Source organism: Thalia democratica, chromosome 6 (assembly GCF_965202585.1).
Source record: "Thalia democratica chromosome 6, ktThaDemo2.hap1.1, whole genome shotgun sequence".
NCBI lineage: Eukaryota > Metazoa > Chordata > Thaliacea > Salpida > Salpidae > Thalia > Thalia democratica.
This window is the reverse complement of record NC_139170.1, coordinates 4930201-4952301: the sequence shown is the minus strand read 5'-3', so window position 1 is coordinate 4952301 and position 22101 is coordinate 4930201. Positions and strand designations below refer to the sequence as shown.

General features: G+C 31.2%; 1 protein-coding gene across 1 annotated transcript; it reads left to right on the top strand.

Annotated features, from left to right (window-relative positions):
• Nucleotides 1–2887: 2887 nt before the first annotated feature.
• Nucleotides 2888–15663, top strand: LOC145837908 (heat shock cognate 71 kDa protein-like). Its single transcript, XM_082945396.1, has 14 exons — nucleotides 2888–2975; nucleotides 3721–3850; nucleotides 4070–4188; nucleotides 4512–4683; nucleotides 4980–5047; nucleotides 5345–5468; nucleotides 5966–6145; nucleotides 6499–6620; nucleotides 7033–7204; nucleotides 7697–7857; nucleotides 8279–8477; nucleotides 8956–9161; nucleotides 14459–14612; nucleotides 15308–15663. Exons 1-14 carry the CDS (start codon nucleotides 2907–2909, stop codon nucleotides 15334–15336), a joined length of 1905 nt encoding a protein of 634 aa, XP_082801522.1. The 5' UTR covers nucleotides 2888–2906; the 3' UTR covers nucleotides 15337–15663.
• Nucleotides 15664–22101: the final 6438 nt, after the last annotated feature.

Below are 22101 nucleotides of genomic sequence, written 5' to 3'. Positions count from 1 at the left end.
TAATAAGCTTTTTTCTTTTGTTCTATTATATAGTAAGGTATATGTTCTATTCATTTCATATACACACTGTAGTAAAAAATGTTATCCTTTATAATAAAAAACTAAATTGATAAGAATAAGTTCAAGATGGCACTATTAAAGTTTTGTTATTAGTTTAGTAATTGATAAAAACTATTTAAAGCTCTACTATAATCAGTAAAAAGTTATGTTAATCAAAAAAACTAATTAAAAATGGTTATTGCAAATTATACGACAGCAAAATTAAAATTATGCTAAGTAGCTATTTAAAAACTACAACAAAACTCTGATTAGTTAATTCACTTTTAATTTTAAGTTTAACAATTTATAAACTACTTTACAAATACGCCGGCTGTATTTTAATTAACTTATAATCTTGGTTGTAAAAAAATAGTTAGTAAACTACTAAGTGCAGTCTTGGCTACGAAATTAAATACGACGAACTTAAACCGTGATGAAACTTTATATACAATATTTAATTTTATAACTGTACAGACTTAAAAAGACTATATAAAAAAAGAAACTTTAAATATAAGGAGATACAGAGTTTGATAAGGCACAATTTTTTTTAACTTTAAAGTTGTTATTAAATTATTAATTGTTAATATTAAATTTTAGTAAATAATTTGGACAAAACAAATTTGTTGGAATATATATTTTTTAAAGAACGACAAAAAAACGCTCAAAATGTTTAGTTCTAAGACCTGGTGCACAAAAAAAAAACATTTCATCTATTGAATGGCACACCACTTGGATACCTTTTAACGTCTTGACCAGAACTGTATGATAATAACAACTTTAATTTATCAAAACTAACGACGTTTTAAATGCAATAAGTTAGTAAAATAGTCCAACAAAGTTTAAGCAAACTGTGTCTCATTAATCTGGATACGTTAAGTAACTTTACAACTTATTTTCAAACTATCTTTAACTTAGTTTAAACTATATTAAAGGCAAGTAACTTAAGTATAAAACTTTATTCAATGTGTTTAATTGAATATTTTAAATTTATTTTTAACTAGCTAGATAATCTAGTTTCCCCAAAAAACTTATTCGCGTTATAAACTTTACATAATATTTAACAAATGTTCAATAGGTAAACTTTGTAGATAACTTTGTTAAAAATATTTGATCGTGTAAAATATTTAAAACATTTAGATATAAAACAAAGATTCTATGTTTTTATTCATTAACAAGATAAAATGCTTATAAAGAGTTTATACTAAACCTATAAACACTAAAGTAAAAATTATCATCAACACTTCCTTTATAATAGTTTTGTTTATTAGGCAATTCAATGTTTATAGGTTTTTTATACTTTTTTAGCAGCTACATTTAAAATCGTCGCAAACAAAAATAACTATAAAACTCAGATGTTTCAGTGAAAATTTCTAAGTTTAATATTTGTTTCTTCAAAAAAAAAATCAATCACGAATACAATGAAAGAAAATAGTTTACAAATTTATACGTTTTAACCTTAATGTCCATTATAAATAACGTCATTCAATCAAATATGAAACAATATAGTAGAACAAATAAATAAATATTTGTGCATAGTTTCAGTTATACATAAATCTATTCTTTTGAAAAAACACTTATGGTTGGATAATATGCTTGTTATACAATTATAAAAGGTTAAATTCGTATTTTTACTACTACTACAACAAAAAAATAACTTTAGATACTAGATTAAATTTAATCTATTTCTTTTTTTTTAATGAATTTACAATTCTTTTTGTGCATTTCGCAACTGATTGCTTTTAAAAGTTTAGTTGTAAAAACTCAAGTGGTATATGCCTGTTTTAGTAATAATTTTTAACACTGCCATTCACAAATGTATGGAACATCATCTATTTAAAAGTTCAGTGTTGTCGTTTAAACTTTAAAAAGATCTTTTAACTAATCGTTCGGAAGAACGTTCTAGACTTTCTATCCGCTAATATGACGTCATAATGTGCAGCTGTCTGGCTTTTAAGTGTTGGAATATATTAGAAGCGAAGCAGAAGCTGTTACTCGCATACTGTTGAGTATACTGTTGCATGGCTAAATATTATTATCTTACTTTTTAGTTTAAAGAAGTAAGGTTTTGTATAGAAATAAAATTAAGTATTTTAGTTTCAAGAGACAAAATGTGTACTAAAAACTTGTTATAGCGAAGTTTTAGGTATTTATAAAAGAATTTTTTTTTTCATACTAAAGAATAAGATAAGTTATCCAGATTCAAAAAGAACTTTACTATTTTATTCAGAATATATGAATTTAAACAAATTTAATACAGTTAAAGAATTTACTTAGACTTAAAAGCGTAACAAGTTTTGAACAAACAATTTTAGTTTTTTTTTATAATTGCTTTTTAGTATTGTAAAAATAACACTTAAAACTTTTTTACAAAAATAGTTATAATTGGTTTTTAGGTTTATTTAATATTGTTATAAGTCTGCTATATTTTTTATACTTTAAGTACAGCTAAATCTAAGACTTTTTTGATAGTGTTTGTAATTTTTTATTTAAACTACCGAATATTTTATTAAACACAGTTTGCGCTAAAAAATCTAATTGAACAGAACTAACTGATTTATATAATTTTCATAGTAGCAGATTTATGTTATATTCTAAATCTAAATGCTTTGTAAGAAAATATTATTTTTGTTTTACATTTTTATCAATGTTTTTAAACTTTGTTATACTTATTTTGTAATGTTGATTTCTATAAAATTAAACAAAATTAGTTTTAGTGAGAATAGTTAAGGGACAAGTCTTATATTACATTAAATCTATAAACTTTTTGTTTTAGATCAAAAGTGATATTATAATAAAATAAAAACATTAAAGTAAACTTAATAACAATTATTGAAATTTATTTAGAAGTAAACAGTAGAATAATTACGATGGCTACAGCCGTAGGAATCGATTTGGGAACAACTTATTCTTGTGTTGGGGTTTTCCAACACGGAAAGGTTAGTATTTTTGTTAAAGTTTATAGTTAAGTAGTTAAAGTATACTGAAGTTGATATTTAGTTTGTTTGAAAAAGCTGATTACTAAATTGATGCGCGTTGTTTTTTTAGACGTTTTTACTGTTTTTGTGAAACATTTATTAGTGCTTAAAAGCGACAACTTAATTTGAAAAATTTCATTCACTCTAAAGCAAAAACTTAAATTGAACATAGTAAAAAGTTATCTAAATTAGAATTCAAAAACGGTGTTTGAAGAGAAACAAGTAACGATTGTAAAACATATTAAATGTTAGTTTTAAAGTTTTAGATTTAAATTATATGCAAAGTCTACAAGTTTATAATACTTCATATTTTTGTCGCTCATTTTAGAGTATCAGCCTTTTTACCAACCTTATACGTAACCAAAGCTTTTTGGTGTGTATTAGTTTAATAACTTAGTTGACAATAAGTATATATGAACTGCGCTTTATTAAGTATATTTAATGCAATGACGATTATAATTGAACTATACAAATATTCTTACAATAAAAACGCGTTTAAAATATAAACAAGCGTTTTTTTAACAAGAAGCTTAATTAATCTCTCGCTTTGTAAACATTAAATAATAAATCTAAACAACTTCCACGCTATTTAGGACTCCAAACTAAAACTTTTTCCGCTTTTATATATTATAATTACAGTTTACGTATACACATGCGAAAGTTTAATATATGAAAGTTCATCTATTGAAATTTATATGTTATGTAGGTTGAAATCATTGCTAACGACCAAGGTAACAGAACAACACCCAGCTACGTCGCTTTCACCGATACTGAGAGACTGATCGGAGATGCTGCTAAAAACCAGGTGGCTATGAACCCCGTCAACACCATATTTGGTGAGTTGAGAGTTTTAAGTTAAACTGAACTTATTAAAACTTTTTGTTTTGATACCGCATTTCTAATCTTATAAGTGTACCTTAACAGCCGTAAAAATATATATTAGTGTTTATATAACAAAGAATGTGTGTCAGTTAATAACTTCTATAATCTATGTTTTGTTATAAATGTTCTAATTCTAATTTGAGTTTTTAAAATGACAAACTTTAAATGAAAAGACGCAAAGAGGCTGATTGGAAGAAGCTACTCTGATCAAACAATACAAGACGACATGAAACACTGGCCATTTAAAGTCGTCAACGAAAGTTCAAAACCAAAAGTTCAAGTTGAATTCAAAGTGGGTTGCTTTGTAATTAAATACCTTTTAAAATTTATTTGTAGTAATCTAAATACAGGTTAAATGCAAAAAGTTTATAGTAACTCCATTAGATTGTAAAAAATGTCTGTTAAATCATAAAAAAATTATAGCAACAAGTTTAATAATTAATAGCAACAAAAAAGTCTTTGTAAGAGTACTGTATAAAGTATTATGAGTTTGAGATAAAGCCCATAACAGTAGCACCACAAGCTTGAATACCTTACTTAGACTGTAAAACATTTAGTTTAAAGTCAATTTTTTCAATATTTAAAAAATGTTCACGACTGTCCATCACATTGAAGGGAGAGAACAAGAAGTTCTTCCCGGAGGAGATCAGCTCCATGGTGCTGTTGAAGATGAAGGAGACCGCCGAGGCGTACCTTGGCAAGCAGATCAACGACGCCGTGGTCACCGTGCCCGCCTACTTCAACGACTCGCAGCGGCAGGCCACCAAGGACGCGGGAACCATATCAGGTTTCCGTTGTTGCGTCAAAATACGTTTTATACTGTTGTTCATGTAGCGCTGAAGTTGATAAGCTTAAACAGTAATGCATATGTTGTCTCTTCTTCTTCTCTAATCGAGAATTGACAACTCTAACGTATATGTTTCAATCAAAATAATGTTATACCAAGCAATGTTTAAACTTAATCTTGAAAATTTGTATTATAATTTTAATTAAAATAGTTCATTGAGAATATCACATTCAGTAAACTTAAATTAATTGTATATAATTTAAATGTTTTGATTTAATTTTTTTATATTTTATCAGGTCTGAACATTCTGAGGATCATAAATGAGCCAACTGCAGCCGCAATCGCCTACGGACTCGATAAAAAGGTGATTTGTTTTTTTTTTTAGTTGTTCTTAAATTTTTTCTACGATTTTTTATATAGAAAGTTAGCGCAACTGTTTCAATAACAAGGACACTTTGATATATTTTTCAATAACGCTTAAAGTTTTTTTCAAGTATTTCTTGTAGATATAATTTATCTGGCTTACAATTTGTTTTAGTTTAGTTATCTTTTATTGTTATGAAGGTATCAATAAATATAAATATAGTTGAACAACCTTAACTTTTTATGACTCAAAAATAAAACATAAATCACTAAGGAAAATTTTAATTAAAACAAACAGGTGGGTCAAGAGAAAAACGTGTTGATATTCGACTTGGGAGGTGGCACCTTTGACGTTTCAATTCTGACAATTGAAGACGGAATATTCGAAGTTAAATCGACTTCGGGTAATACCCATCTTGGAGGTTTGTATTTTAATCTTAAGCAAAATTTAAAACTCGTTTACGTCGATATTTACGTAGCTAAAGCAAATTTTTCTTATACTTTTTGCAAAATCGTTTTCAAAAAAAAATAAATACATTTTAAGTTATGTTAAAAAAAAACTTTTCTTGCAGCTGTTTTCAGTATATCTTAAATTAGTAATATATAATTCTATCTCATTAATAGTTATTTTTTGCTAAAAACCAACCAGTTAAGGTTTTTTAATCATGTATTAGCACTTACTTTTATTAACTCTGCAACCGGCTTTGCATATACTTGTTTTAATTATAAAAACCTATTGCTTAAAACGCTTTAATATTTTTTCTTGTTTATCATAACGCATTATAAAAATGTTAGAAAGAGCTAACATAATGACGTAACACAAGCAAGGATAATCAATGATTGATAAAACAACAATAAAATACCATGAAAGTATTATAAGTAGCTGGTTAGCTCGTTACCACGTTATGACGTAACACAGGCGAGGATTTCGACAACCGGCTGGTGGCGCACTTCATCAAGGAGTTCAAGAGGAAGCACAAGAAGGACATCTCGAACAACAAGAGGGCGCTGAGGAGGCTGAGGACGGCTTGCGAGAGAGCGAAGAGGACCGTTTCCTCCTCCGCGCAAGCCGCCATCGAGATCGACTCGCTCTTTGAAGGTTTGAAATTTTATTGAGTGTGAAATGTATTAATACCTATTTTTAAAAACTGATGAGGTAATTATTTAAGCGATTGTGTTTTTAGAACTTTTTTTTTTGTAAATTTTTGTAAAGCTGTCATGCAACCAACAAAGAAGTCCATGTCAACTCGTATGTTATGCTTGATAACAAGAAAGTTTTGAAATTTTATTCTGACAATTTTGTTGAACACAATATGCATTTCTGTTATATTGTACATAACAAAGCTTGCTAAGTTAAAAAGCTTAAGTACACAATGTGTTTTGTTTTGTTCATTTTTCATTTTTTAAAGTGGCTATTAAATTATTAACTTTACGCTCTTTTATTTTTCAAAGGTATCGATTTTTACACTTCAATCACTCGCGCAAGATTCGAAGAGCTCTGTGGAGACTTGTTCAAGACGACCATGGATCCGGTGGAAACCGCTCTCAAGGATGCCAAGTACAGCAAAGACCAGGTACAGTTTGTAGTTACTGTTTTATAATTTGTAAACATTTTTTTACTGCAAATTTTTCATTAGTCAAACCAAAATTTTTAAAGAAACAATTTTAAAAGCAGTACTTCAAAATAACTTTTTAATTTTAGTTGTAAGTACAGTTTTTTTAAGAAAACGTGTTCATTACAAACTTAAATCAGTGAGTACATGATTAAGCGAGCTAAGTAATCCTTCATATTTCTTGATTGCGGCCTACTTGAATATCTTAAATTTAATTTTAAATTAAAAAATTATAAAACACTAATAGAGACTATTTCCTTGTTGCGGACGACTTGAATTTGCCATACTAAAGTTTAGTCAAAATTTATAAAACTTTAGTATCACCCTCGTGCTATTCCTTTACAAAGAAACAAACCAACATCAATTCCAACAGATCAACGAAGTCGTGCTGGTCGGGGGCTCCACCCGCATCCCGAAGATCCAGTCCCTGCTTAGGGACTTTTTCAACGGCAAGGAGCTGAACAAGTCCATCAACCCGGATGAGGCGGTCGCGTACGGGGCTGCGGTCCAGGCGGCGATATTGTCGGGAAACACCGACGCTGCAGGTGGTGAAGTGCACAGAAGTTGCACAGAATTGTTTTAATTTTAAAGATTAAAAGGCAAAGAAAAGTTGCCATTAAAACATAGCTGTTCAACTGTTTGAAACAGTGGTCACTCACTATAATGTTTCCATATTTTTTTGGTGTTTTTATATAAAAAAATTGTTTTATATGAAAGTAAATAAGTTCATGCTTGCCAATTAATAAAAACACTTTAAAAGTTGTAACTGTATACGTAATCTTTGCTGTATCACCCACTCTTAAACACCCGTGAACATACTCTTGTACATACTTTTTTACTAGTAGTTCATTTAATGCTTGCATTTTTTTAGTTTCAGTATTTGCGCCACGTTTAAGTTTCACGCATTTTTAAACTTATAACAACTCGAAGTTCACTACAGCAAACTCTAATTTAAATCGAAAGCAATGTTATGATTTTGAGAAACAGCTTATTTTAAGCAAATACTTTTAAAAGTTTATTTAATATTTTTTCTTCAGTCGAAAGCCTCCTCCTTCTCGACGTGGCGCCCCTCTCGCTGGGAATCGAAACGGCGGGCGGGGTGATGACCGCCCTGATCAACAGGAACACCACCGTGCCCACCAAACAGTCCAGGACCTTCACCACCTACTCCGACAACCAGCCTGGTGTACTCATACAGGTTCGTTTCGTTTTATATTAAATAAAAGTGCCTTTTAGCTGTAAATATATTATATATATATTATATATATGTATGTTATTGTTATATATATTTGTTATAGTTATACTTATTATTATTTTATTTTCCAAGTTTTCAGTTATTTTAGCTGTGTGCCGATATTTTTAAAGTTTATGAATTTTACCAAACTTGTTTAGCCTTGGTATAATCATGAACGTTGAACAACTCATTTAAAAACTGGAAAATGTATCATTGTTTGTTCTTGCCTATTTTTTCTCTTAATTATTCAAACGGCATGTTTGTCAATAGCTGGCATGTATAAGAGGGCTTTACAAAAAATTTGTAACTAAAATCAATTTTTTAATAACAAACTATATTTTTAAATGGTAAATAAACACAAACGCTTGAATATTATTTTCCGAAGGTGTTTGAAGGAGAAAGGGCGATGACGAAGGACAACAACCACCTGGGAAAGTTCGAACTTTCGGGAATTCCCCCGGCTCCGAGGGGAGTCCCCCAAATCGACGTCACTTTCGACATCGACGCAAACGGAATACTGAACGTCACTGCAGCGGACAAGTCGACCGGAAAAGAAAACAAAATAACAATCACCAACGACAAAGGTATAAAAGTTTATAGTTAGATAAATCTGTAAACATTAACAAGTTTTTAATATATACACAACGATGTAATAATTGTTCTACAATCTGATAAACATAAACACTTTTTTTTAATAAAAAATTAATTCTAAATTACAAGAGTTAGGATATGCTTTTATGCTTTAAAAGAAAGGTGAAGTTTAACAAAACTTTTTTTATTAGGTAGAAAAAATCGGTTTTTTCAATAAAAAAGTATATTTTGTGGAATAACTTTATATTTAAAACGAATTTCACCACGTTATAGTGATTAAATGTTCAGTTCTAATGATTTGTTCTTAATGTCTATATTGTTTTACTTAATCTCATTCTGTACACTTTTACAAACATGTAAGGCTTTATCCATCGACAACAATCACGTGTAGTTTTTGCACAAAAATTTGAATAATAATCAGAAAAAATTTTTGCACCTGATCAACAATTTACTAAATAAATTCATTTTCAGGTCGATTGTCGAAGGACGACATCGAGCGGATGGTGAACGACGCGGAGAAGTACAAGGAGCAGGACGACAAGGAGCGGGAGCGGATCGGGAGCAAGAACGAGCTGGAGAGCTACGCGTTCAACCTGAAGCAATCGGTGGACGATGAACAGGTGAAGGACAAGATCAGCAATGAGGACAAGATGACAATCACCAACAAGGCTAAAGAGGTTTGATTGGATGTATTCGTTTTGCGTGTATATTTTAGCAATGAGGACAAGTTGACAATCACCAACAAGGCTAAAGAGGTTTGATTGGATGTATTTGTTTTGTGTGTATATTTTAGCAATGAGGACAAGCCGACAATCACCAACAAGGCTAAAGAGGTTTGATTGGATGTATTTGTTTTGTGTGTGGATTTTAGCAATGAGGACAAGCTGACAATCACCAACAAGGCTAAAGAGGTTTGATTGGATGTATTTGTTTTGTGTGCATATTTTAGCAATGAGGACAAGTTGACAATCACCAACAAGGCTAAAGAGGTTTGATTGGATGTATTTGTTTTGTGTGTATATTTTAGCAATGAGGACAAGCCGACAATCACCAACAAGGCTAAAGAGGTTTGATTGGATGTATTTGTTTTGTGTGCATATTTTAGCAATGAGGACAAGTTGACAATCACCAACAAGGCTAAAGAGGTTTGATTGGATGTATTTGTTTTGTGTGTATATTTTAGCAATGAGGACAAGCCGACAATCACCAACAAGGCTAAAGAGGTTTGATTGGATGTATTTGTTTTGTGTGTGGATTTTAGCAATGAGGGCAAGCTGGCAATCACCAACAAGGCTAAAGAGGTTTGATTGGATGTATTTGTTTTGTGTGTATATTTCAGCAATGAGGGCAAGCTGGCAATCACCAACAAGGCTAAAGAGGTTTGATTGGATGTATTTGTTTTGTGTGTATATTTTAGCAATGAGGACAAGCCGACAATCACCAACAAGGCTAAAGAGGTTTGATTGGATGTATTTGTTTTGTGTGCATATTTTAGCAATGAGGACAAGTTGACAATCACCAACAAGGCTAAAGAGGTTTGATTGGATGTATTTGTTTTGTGTGTATATTTTAGCAATGAGGACAAGCCGACAATCACCAACAAGGCTAAAGAGGTTTGATTGGATGTATTTGTTTTGTGTGTGGATTTTAGCAATGAGGGCAAGCTGGCAATCACCAACAAGGCTAAAGAGGTTTGATTGGATGTATTTGTTTTGTGTGTATATTTCAGCAATGAGGGCAAGCTGGCAATCACCAACAAGGCTAAAGAGGTTTGATTGGATGTATTTGTTTTGTGTGTATATTTCAGCAATGAGGACAAGCTGACAATCACCAACAAGGCTAAAGAGGTTTGATTGGATGTATTTGTTTTGTGTGCATATTTTAGCAATGAGGACAAGTTGACAATCACCAACAAGGCTAAAGAGGTTTGATTGGATGTATTTGTTTTGTGTGTATATTTTAGCAATGAGGACAAGCCGACAATCACCAACAAGGCTAAAGAGGTTTGATTGGATGTATTTGTTTTGTGTGTGGATTTTAGCAATGAGGGCAAGCTGGCAATCACCAACAAGGCTAAAGAGGTTTGATTGGATGTATTTGTTTTGTGTGTATATTTCAGCAATGAGGGCAAGCTGGCAATCACCAACAAGGCTAAAGAGGTTTGATTGGATGTATTTGTTTTGTGTGTATATTTTAGCAATGAGGACAAGCCGACAATCACCAACAAGGCTAAAGAGGTTTGATTGGATGTATTTGTTTTGTGTGTATATTTTAGCAATGAGGGCAAGCTGACAATCACCAACAAGGCCAAAGAGGTTTGATTGGATGTATTTGTTTTGTGTGTGTATTTCAGCAATGAGGACGAGCTGACAATCACCAACAAGGCTAAAGAGGTTTGATTGGATGTATTTGTTTTGTGTGCATATTTTAGCAATGAGGACAAGCCGACAATCACCAACAAGGCTAAAGAGGTTTGATTGAATGTATTTGTTTTGTGTGTATATTTCAGCAATGAGGACAAGCTGACAATCACCAACAAGGCTAAAGAGGTTTGATTGGATGTATTTGTTTTGTGTGTATATTTCAGCAATGAGGGCAAGCTGACAATCACCAACAAGGCTAAAGAGGTTTGATTGGATGTATTTGTTTTGTGTGTATATTTCAGCAATGAGGGCAAGCTGACAATCACCAACAAGGCTAAAGAGGTTTGATTGGATGTATTTGTTTTGTGTGTATATTTTAGCAATGAAGGCAAGCTGGCAATCACCAACAAGGCTAAAGAGGTTTGATTGGATGTATTTGTTTTGTGCATATATTTCAGCAATGAGGGCAAGCTGACAATCACCAACAAGGCTAAAGAGGTTTGATTGGATGTATTTGTTTTGTGCATATATTTTAGCAATGAGGACAAGCTGACAATCACCAACAAGGCTAAAGAGGTTTGATTGGATGTATTTGTTTAGTGTGTATATTTCAGCAATGTGGGCAAGCTGACAATCACCAACAAGGCTAAAGAGGTTTGATTGGATGTGTTTGTTTTGTGTGCATATTTTAGCAATGAGGAAAAGCTGGCAATCACCAACAAGGCTAAAGAGGTTTGATTGGATGTATTTGTTTAGTGTGTATATTTCAGCAATGTGGGCAAGCTGACAATCACCAACAAGGCTAAAGAGGTTTGATTGGATGTATTTGTTTAGTGTGTATATTTTAGCAATGAGGGCAAGCTGACAATCACCAACAAGGCTAAAGAGGTTTGATTGGATGTGTTTGTTTTGTGTGCATATTTTAGCAATGAGGAAAAGCTGGCAATCACCAACAAGGCTAAAGAGGTTTGATTGGATGTATTTGTTTTGTGTGCATATTTTAGCAATGAGGAAAAGCTGGCAATCACCAACAAGGCTAAAGAGGTTTGATTGGATGTATTTGTTTTGTGTGTATATTTTAACAATGAGGACAAGCTGGCAATCACCAACAAGGCCAAAGAGGTTTGATTGGATGTATTTGTTTTGTGTGTATATTTCAGCAATGAGGACAAGCTGACAATCACCAACAAGGCTAAAGAGGTTTGATTGGATGTATTTGTTTTGTGTGTATATTTTAGCAATGAGGGCAAGCTGACAATCACCAACAAGGCCAAAGAGGTTTGATTGGATGTATTTATTTATGTGCATAATTTAGCAATGAGGACAAGCTGACAATCACCAACAAGGCTAAAGAGGTTTGATTGGATGTATTTGTTTTGTGTGTATATTTTAGCAATGAGGGCAAGCTGACAATCACCAACAAGGCCAAAGAGGTTTGATTGGATGTATTTATTTATGTGCATAATTTAGCAATGAGGACAAGCTGACAATCACCAACAAGGCTAAAGAGGTTTGATTGGATGTATTTGTTTTGTGTGTATATTTTAGCAATGAGGGCAAGCTGACAATCACCAACAAGGCCAAAGAGGTTTGATTGGATGTATTTATTTATGTGCATAATTTAGCAATGAGGACAAGCTGGCAATCACCAACAAGGCTAAAGAGGTTTTATTGGATGTATTTGTTTTGTGTGCATATTTTAGCAATGAGGACAAGCTGACAATCACCAACAAGGCTAAAGAGGTTTGATTTGGTGTATTTGTTTTGTGTGTATATTTTAGCAATGAGGACAAGCTGACAATCACCAACAAGGCTAAAGAGGTTTGATTGGATGTATTTATTTATGTGCATAATTTAGCAATGAGGACAAGCTGACAATCACCAACAAGGCTAAAGAGGTTTGATTGGATGTATTTGTTTTGTGTGTATATTTTAGCAATGAGGGCAAGCTGACAATCACCAACAAGGCTAAAGAGGTTTGATTGGATGTATTTATTTATGTGCATAATTTAGCAATGAGGACAAGCTGACAATCACCAACAAGGCTAAAGAGGTTTGATTGGATGTATTTGTTTATGTGCATAATTTAGCAATGAGGACAAGCTGACAATCACCAACAAGGCTAAAGAGGTTTGATTGGATGTATTTGTTTTGTGTGTATATTTCAGCAATGAGGACAAGCTGACAATCACCAACAAGGCTAAAGAGGTTTGATTGGATGTATTTGTTTTGTGTGTATATTTTAGCAATGAGGAAAAGCTGGCAATCACCAACAAGGCTAAAGAGGTTTGATTGAATGTATTTGTTTTGTGTGTGTATTTCAGCAATGAGGACAAGCTGACAATCACCAACAAGGCTAAAGAGGTTTGATTGGATGTATTTGTTTTGTGTGCATAATTTAGCAATGAGGACAAGCTGACAATCACCAACAAGGCTAAAGAGGTTTGATTGGATGTATTTGTTTTGTGTGTATGTTTTAGCAATGAGGACAAGCTAACAATCACCAACAAGGCTAAAGAGGTTTGATTGGATGTATTTGTTTTGTGTGTATATTTCAGCAATGAGGGCAAGCTGACAATCACCAACAAGGCTAAAGAGGTTTGATTGGATGTATTTGTTTTGTGTGTATGTTTCAGCAATGAGGACAAGCTGGCAATCACCAACAAGGCTAAAGAGGTTTTTGTTATGAAAGACTTGTTTTAACTTATAATTGAAAGTTGTGTGTTTTTTTAAAGTTTTTACTAATAACTGCGAAGGTAAAGTAGTTCTTGCACATAAAATTCTGTTTATTTTGTTTTTTAAGTAAAGTTAACAATCACTAACAAGCTAAAAAGGTATGTTAAGATGTATTAAAGTTTTTATCTGTTTCGCTTCAAAACTTACTTACAAATTTCTACCGTTGTTTGACTCTAGAATGTTTTGAATCATATAAATATAAAAAGATTTACGGTATTTGAGGTTATTTACTTTTGAAGGTAAAGGTATTTTAACATCAAATGTTTGTTTAAACTTTTTTTTAATTGATTTGCATCACTAATAAGACTTAAGAGGTTTGATTCGATCATTGATGACGTATTTAGTTCATAATTTGTTAAGTTTTGTGGCTCAATTGCAAGCTTTAACCTTTTCCTGACCGTTCTGATTTGTTTTAATTTTTTTTAGAAATCAATTGACTTTTATCTATATTGTTTTAAACAACCGCTGCTAAGGCTAACGAGTATTTGTTTTGTGTGTATGTTTTACTTAAGTTTTTATTTAATCTGTTGTTTTTTAAATAAGCTTTTAGTTACAAAAGGTTAAAAAAAATTTACATCACAAATTTTAAATAATCTTATTTATCTTGTTGTTTGATTACACAGCTCTGAAGAAACTCTGTTTCAATTATCATTAGTTTTTGGTTAAAATAGCAAAAGCTGAAAAACGGTTTTATGTTGTGCAATTTGCTTTGATAAGTTGCAATGGTGACTGTATAATTTTAGTTACACCATGCCCATGCAAAAACTTATTGCAGCTTCCAAGAGACGTTTAAACTACTTTTAAACTCAGAAATCAAAAAGCTTCAGTTACAAACACACTTTCCCATGGTTTTAAACGTAATACAATTTCTAAAGATAATCGATTGGTTGGATGAGAACCAGCAAGCGGAGAAGGACGAGTACGAGGACAAGAGGAAGGAGCTGGAGCAGGTGGCGATGCCGATCATGTCGAAGCTCCATCAGGGAGCGAATCCGCCATCAGGAGGAGCGGGAGGTCAGCAATCGGCAGGTTGAAATATTATTTTCTCTTCAATGGTTTTTCTTAAAACGAATAAACTTTATTTTGTTTAACTTGTTACGGACTTTACATGCAACAGCAAAAGTTTTTAATTAGGCGCAAGCTTTGCTTAATTGAACTAAACTAAATCAATCAGCAGAACAAAAATTATAAAAAAGTGTTAATTTTTTAAACATTTTTTTGAAACTTTTTTTTTTTTATTTAACTGAAAATTTATTTTCTCTTTAATGGTCTTTCTTTGAACAAATAAACTTGATTTTTTTTGATTTGTTACGGACTTTACATGCAACAGCAAAAGTTTTTAATTAGGCGCAAGCTTTGCTTAATTTAACTAAATAAAATCAACCAGTAGGTTAGAAAAAAGTGAAAATTTTTGAAACTTTTTTTTTTGAAACTGTTAATACTTTATTTAACTTACTAACTTTAAATGTTCATAATTTTATTGAAAAAAACAAATGTAGCTACTCTTTTAGAGAAAATATCTTTGGTGTTTTTGATTTACTATTATCTTAATTTTCTTGTATATTTTGATTTATAGACTCTTATCTAAAAAGAGTTTCGGTTTTATTAAAAATTTATAACTAAAATCAATTAATATCTTTTACAAATAATAATTATTTTTTTCGTAAAACATTTTACTTGTCGTTAATATTCAAATGTTACTTACATACATTTATTAATTTCAGGTGGACCGACAATTGAAGAAGTCGACTAAATTTTGAAAATTGATTAAAATTAGTTACCTTAATTTAAATTTCAAGTTGCTCTTTATAAGTGTAAATATTTTAGTCGTTTAAATGTCTTTCATGTTTGAAAAATTTAATGTTATAAAGTTTATTTAAATTCTAACTAACTGCAAAAATTTTATCAAGTCAAACGCTTTTATTTACCTAAAGTTATAGTCAAGTGTTTTATTTTTGTAATAGTATAGCTTAAGTTTTCAAAGCAAAACACATATGCTTGTTTATCATTAAAAACGCTATAGTTTATATTAATAATTTTAAAGTGCACTGTTTTTAAAATAATAAACTTAAGAAGCTTGTATTGTTTGTAAACAGTTGTTTAAATAAAGTCTTGGTCAAGTTTATAACTAAATATATTTAATTTAAAATGTCAGAAAGTATTTACCTGTTAATACTCATTGCTTCTTCTGAAACAAAACTGTATAGGTATATGTGGTGCATTGTTTTATTTGATAAACACAAAATACAAACTTTTTATTTTTATGAAAGTTAGTGCAATAGTCTAATATTTTTCTTCAAAACTAAAAGTTTTCAAATTGATTTAAACTAAACAAAAATTTAGACAAACTAAAGTGTTTTTGAGGTTTTAATTAAACGAAGAGTATTTAAAACAACAAGCCACTTTCAAGATAAAGAAACACAAAACATTTTAAATCTATTTTAAAGCTCACTAAAAATTTTATTCTAATTTAATGATTAACAAAGAAAAACAAACTCATTCACATAAAATTTTTGAATATGTAATCTTTCACAAGGTTTTGCAACTTATTGGAAGATAAAAATCAAAGTTAAACAGCAAAATTGGTTTTCAAATCATGAATTTGTAGTTAATTTTAAAGGCTGTAGATGAATAATAATATATTTTTTATTAAGACCATCATCAAAACAATCGTAAAAACTTTTGAACTAAGTCAATTAATTAACAAATTTAAAAAAAAATGTTTCAATTATATACAACCTGCTACTTTACAACTTAGATTATTTTCATAAAAGCTTATGTAGCAATATTTTGAGAAAAATTAAACATTAATTTAGTTTTAAGTAATTATTTAACATTGAAAGTCATAGTCAGGTATTATTATCTGACTAAGCTACAGGGTGACACAAAATAAAAAACAGTCGTAACTTAAAGTTTCACAACTTCCAAAGTTAATCAATATTTTAACAAAAGTTCAGTGACGTCAGCTACTTCCTGTGTTGCAAACAGCTCGAGATTTTAAAGTACACAAAACTTCTTTGTTTCAGTGGCACTCACAAAATGTACTTGAATTTAGTTTTTCCGCAATGCAAGCATTTAGATCCGATAGACAAGCATTTCGGCAATTTCATCCGATTTTCTTCCGAGGATCTCACCTATTTCTGTTGTAACTGTAGCTCTTACATCAGAGACACTTTAGGGGTCGTTAGTATAGTCCAGGTTAAGGTAGCCCTACATATAAGACTCTTCAGCATAAAATGCTGGTAAGTACGGTGACCACAACTAATCAGTCTGTCAATAAAATTTATTAATTTGATGTTTGGGGGTCGCATAGTCCTGCTTAAACAGCTAACTACCTTTCTTTATTGACAATATGCTATTCGGAAATTGCTAAGCACATAACAAACACAACATACCGTTCGTTATTGATTGTCACTAGTCAAAGCTAATTTTTGTCATTGAACCAAAAAGATTAAATTATCTTATGGACTTTGCAAGAAGTTTTTCCCAAGAGTATGTTGTTTAATTTAACCAGACCAAAAAAATGTAAGTAGACTTCTGCCAACATGTGTCTTAAATTTTCCAATAGGTCATGCCATCTTAGAAGTCAAATCGTACCACTTTTTTGGCGTTTATACTTGTTTGACTGAATGTTAGAGCTGATTTACTAGTTGGAGCGTTATTCAACTTAAGCTGATGAATGTTTTTTTGGTGTCACCCTGTACCTTTTTACTTGCTGACTTTTCAATTATAGTTATTGAATTTATTTTGATTGTATCCAATAGGTACCTAAAACAATTGTTTAAAGTTTACTAATATGCTTATTTGTTATGAACTCAAAACTGCTTTAAACCAATATCTATTTTTAAATGGTTTTTAAGAGAATAATAGGATAAAATGATTATAATTTTTCTAGTTTTGTACATAAAAATACCTTTGTACCATAAAAACAAAACATTAAAAAAGTATAACAAGGCAGCATGCAGAGTATGTTTTTTGAGACAGTGTTTTTTATAAACGCAAGCTTGAAGCACCAACACAGTTTCTTAAATCGGAAAAGAGCCAAAAATAAAACTACTCATATAGAATTTTCTATTTTTTTTTTGTTACTGCTTTAAAACTTTCTTTTTTTTAACTCTGCCCGCTTTTCGAAACTGTCGAGTTGTCGCTTTTAACCGACTTGCTGTTAATCGACAGGGTAATAACCGGCGGCGAGTTCGCCCTCTTGTGGCTCTTATGCCTGAACCTGGCCGTCTTGGCCCTGCTGCAGCTGCCTTGCTCGACCCTACTTCTATCGTCCTTGTCACAGTCTACGTAAACCATGTTCAAAGATTTTCTGGTACTTACGCGCGATTGGTCCATCCTGGTGGGCGGCGCCGGCTGCGGAATGTTCCTCAGAAACTGACCTTGCAGTGGGGACGCGTTCTTGTTCTCGTATCCTCCGATGCTGGGCAGGCACTGCTGACCACTCTGGTCCATGTTCTTGCCCGGGTCCCCGTACGAAGGCGAGGGAAGGAGGAAATTGGACTGCAGTTGGTTGGCCGGCATCTGGACGTTCTGGTGGTAAATCTGCTTGCCGTGCAGGTAGTTCATCTGGTCCTGGCCGCCCCTGAACCTCTGATGCGGGTACTGGTTCACGGGTATGCTGGGCAGGTGCTGGCCGTAGGAGTTGTTCGCCCGCTGCTGGTTGAAGTACCCCTCGTGCTGGCTCGTCTGAAACGGTTCCTCCTTCCGGTGGTTCCCCTGGGTGAAGGTGCCCGTGGCGGGGTCGAAGGTGATGTGGGGGGCCTGGGCGGGCGGGTCTTCGTGCTTGAGCAGCTGGGAGTTGATGGACAGCAGGACCGGGTCGTTGGCCGCCTGCTGCTGGTTCTTGAACTTGCCCAGGTTCCTCTCCATCTGCTTGATCTGAGTCTCCAAGAACCTGCGAGAGGTTGTTTGTAAAAAACTTCCGGATAATTAAACATATTGAGATAATTGAGTCTCCAAGAACCTGCGAGAGATTATTGAGTTTACCTTACAACCCTGATTTCACAACTTTTTCATGTAATTTTAAATAATTTTCTTTGAGAAAAAATTTAAATATTTATAAATATTACAGCTAATATGTACACAACGTTTTTCGTTTATTCGTTTTACAAATATACTAACATTTGTCTAAAAGAGTTACTTTACTTAATTTTTAAAAGTAGCTTAATTCATTTTTGTTATGCTCTTACTTTAAGTATTTAGTTGCTTAACGTATGTTTTTAATTTGTTTGCGTTTTATAAGCATAATAATAGTGCTAAGTTATTTAAAGTTTGGTCAATATTTACGAAATGTTATAAACACAAGAACTTTTATTTATTAATTGTTATGAATTCTAAAAATTGTATACAATTAATCCACATCCAATTTCTATCTGTTCACTTTTGATGTAAAAAATCGTAGAACGGCGTTTATAATATATCAAGCTTAAAAAAAGCTTACTACTTATGCTTAGCTAGAGTAATCATAACTTGGATAAAAGTTAAAAAAAATGTATATTAATGATACGTTTGGGCTAGTAGATTTAAAGGTCAGTCTTATTTGCATATTTGCTGATTCAATAAAAAAGAAATCTTTTTTTTCATATTATTTTTAATTTTTATTCTTAAAATATATTTTTTGATTATTTTCTAACATTGGTGGGTACGGTGGGTTATAAAAAGTGGGTTTTAAAATAAAGGTATAAAAAAAAAGTTTTGAAAAAATATTGCTGACTTAGCAAATGTGTAAATCCAAGTGACCTTAAAGTATACTTTTTATATATTTGCACATATGATCTTTATAAAAACTAAGCTTTTGTTTAATTTAAAACTTTTAAATAAACACTTAATTAAGCAATGCAATTTGCATCTAATAAAAAATTGTTCAAAAATATTCAATATCAAAAAAAAAGTATAAAAGAAATAAAAGCTGAGTGGATGCTGTAAAAAATTTCAACACCTACGGCTAAGTATTAACATCATCGCTTAAAGTTGCATTCAAATAAAAATGCATTTTGTTCAATTTTTGTGATTTTTGTTATTAAACATTCTTTTTTAATAGTTCTTCAAAAAAGTCACTATTGTAACTTGAAATAATACTTTAATTGTTTAATAATTTAATTCAAATCATGAACCTAAGACTAATGTAAGTTTAAAAACTTAAGTACATATTTTTTTTTTGGTTTTACTGTGTTAGTTTTTTTCGAGAGGCTATTTATACAGAACTTAATTTACTTTGTAATAAAAGAACTATTAAGATTTTACACATAACTGTTTTTAAATCACTATCCGAATTTATTTTTATAAATTAATTAGCGTGCAAATTTTTTTTGTCAATAACATGAAAACTTTAATTCTTGTAAACTTATGAACCTTCTTACAATGAAGTTTTGTGCGACTGCAAAAAACCTTACAACAAACAACAAAACAACATTTATAAACTTCTTTTAATCAAAATAAATATTGTTCTCCTAATATGTAAAAAATTTATAATATGCACAAAAAACACCAGAAAAAGTTCACTAAAAAATCGCAGGAATTATTTCAGCAATGAGGACAAGCTGACAATCACCAACAAGGCTAAAGAGGTTTGATTGGATGTATTTGTTTTGTGTGCATATTTCAGCAATGAGGACAAGCTGACAATCACCAACAAGGCTAAAGAGGTTTGATTGGATGTATTTGTTTTGTGTGTATATTTTAGCAATGAGGACAAGCTGACAATCATCAACAAGGCTAAAGTGGTTTTATTGGATGTATTTGTTTTGTGTGTATATTTTAGCAATGAGGACAAGCTGACAATCACCAACAGGGGTAAAGGTGTTTTTGTTATGAAAGAATTGTATATTTTTAACTTATAATTGAAAGTTCTGTTTTGTTTTTATTAAGTTTTTGCAAATAACTGCGGAGGTAAAGAGGTTCTTACACATAAAACTCTATTTGTTTTGTTTTTTAAATAAAGTTAACAATCACTAACAAGCTAAAAAGGTATGGTTAGATGTATTAAAGTTTTATCTGTTTCGCTATAAAACTTACCTGCAAAATTCAACCGTTGTTTGACTCTAGAATGTTTTGAATTAAATAAAAAGGTTTACAGTATTTTAGGTTATTTACTGTTGAAGGTAAAGATATTTTAACATCAAATGTTCGTTTAAACTATTTTTTTAATTGATTTGCAATCACTAATAAGACTAAAGAGGTTTGTTTCGATCATTGATATCGTATTTATTTTATAATCTGTTTAGTTTTGTGGCTCAATTGCAAGCTTTAACCTTTGCCTGACCGTTCTGATTTGTTTTAATTTTTTTTAGAAATTAATTTGTACTTATCTATATTGTTTTAAACAACCTCTGCTAAGGATAAAGAGTTTTTGTTTTTTGTGTATGTTTTACTAAAGTTTTTTTTTAATCTGTTGTTATTTAAATAATCCTTTAGTTACAAAAGGTTTTAAAAATTTTACATCACATATTCAAAATAATCTTATTTATCTTGTTGTTAGATTATACAGCTGTAAAGAAGTCATGTTTCAATTTTAATTAGTTTTTGGTAGAATTATCAAAAGCTAAAAAACCATTTCAAGTTGTGCAGTTTGCTTTGATAAGTAGCCTTGGTGACTGTTTAATTTTAGTTACACCATTCCCATGCAAAAAGCTTCGATTAAACAACATTCTCTTCAACACAACAAATTCTTTAAAACTTACTTACATTTATACAAGGTCAGAAAATATTCTTAGCTCATAACAGACGTTTAAGTTACTTTCTAACTTACCACTTCAGTTATAAATAATTTTTTATAATTTTAAATTTTTAAAGATAATTGATTGGTTGGATGAGAACCAGCAAGCGGAGAAGGACGAGTACGAAGACAAGAGGAAGGAGCTGGAGCAGGTGGCGATGCCGATCATGTCGAAGCTTCATCAGGGAGCGAATCCACCAACAGGAGGAGGAGGTTCGAGTGGTCAACAGCAACAATCGGCAGGTTGTTAATTGTTTTCTCTTTAATGGTTTTTCTTTAAACGAATAAACTAGATTTTGATTGATTTGTTACGGACTTTACATGCAGCAGCAAAAGTTTTTAATTAGGCGCAAGCTTTGCTTATTTTGAATTAATTAAATCAATCAGCAGGTCGAAAACTATAAAAAAGTGGTAATTTTCTAAACATTTTTTTGAAACTTTTTTTTTTTTTTTTAACTTGTTACGAACATTTAACGTTCATAATTTTATAAAAAAAAATTAATGTAGCTACTCTTTTAGAGAAAACATCTTTGGTGTTTTTTGGTTTACTATTATCTTAGTTTTCTTGTGTTTTTTGATTTATATACTCTTATCTAAAAAGATTTTCGGTTTTATTCAATATTTATAATTAAGATAGGTTAGTATCTTTTAGAAATAATAATTAACTTTGTTGTAAAACATTTTACTTGTTGTTAATATTTAAATGTTACTTACATAAATTTATTAATTTCAGGTGGACCGACAATTGAAGAAGTCGACTAAATTTTAAGTATTGATTTGAATCAATTAAAATATTGA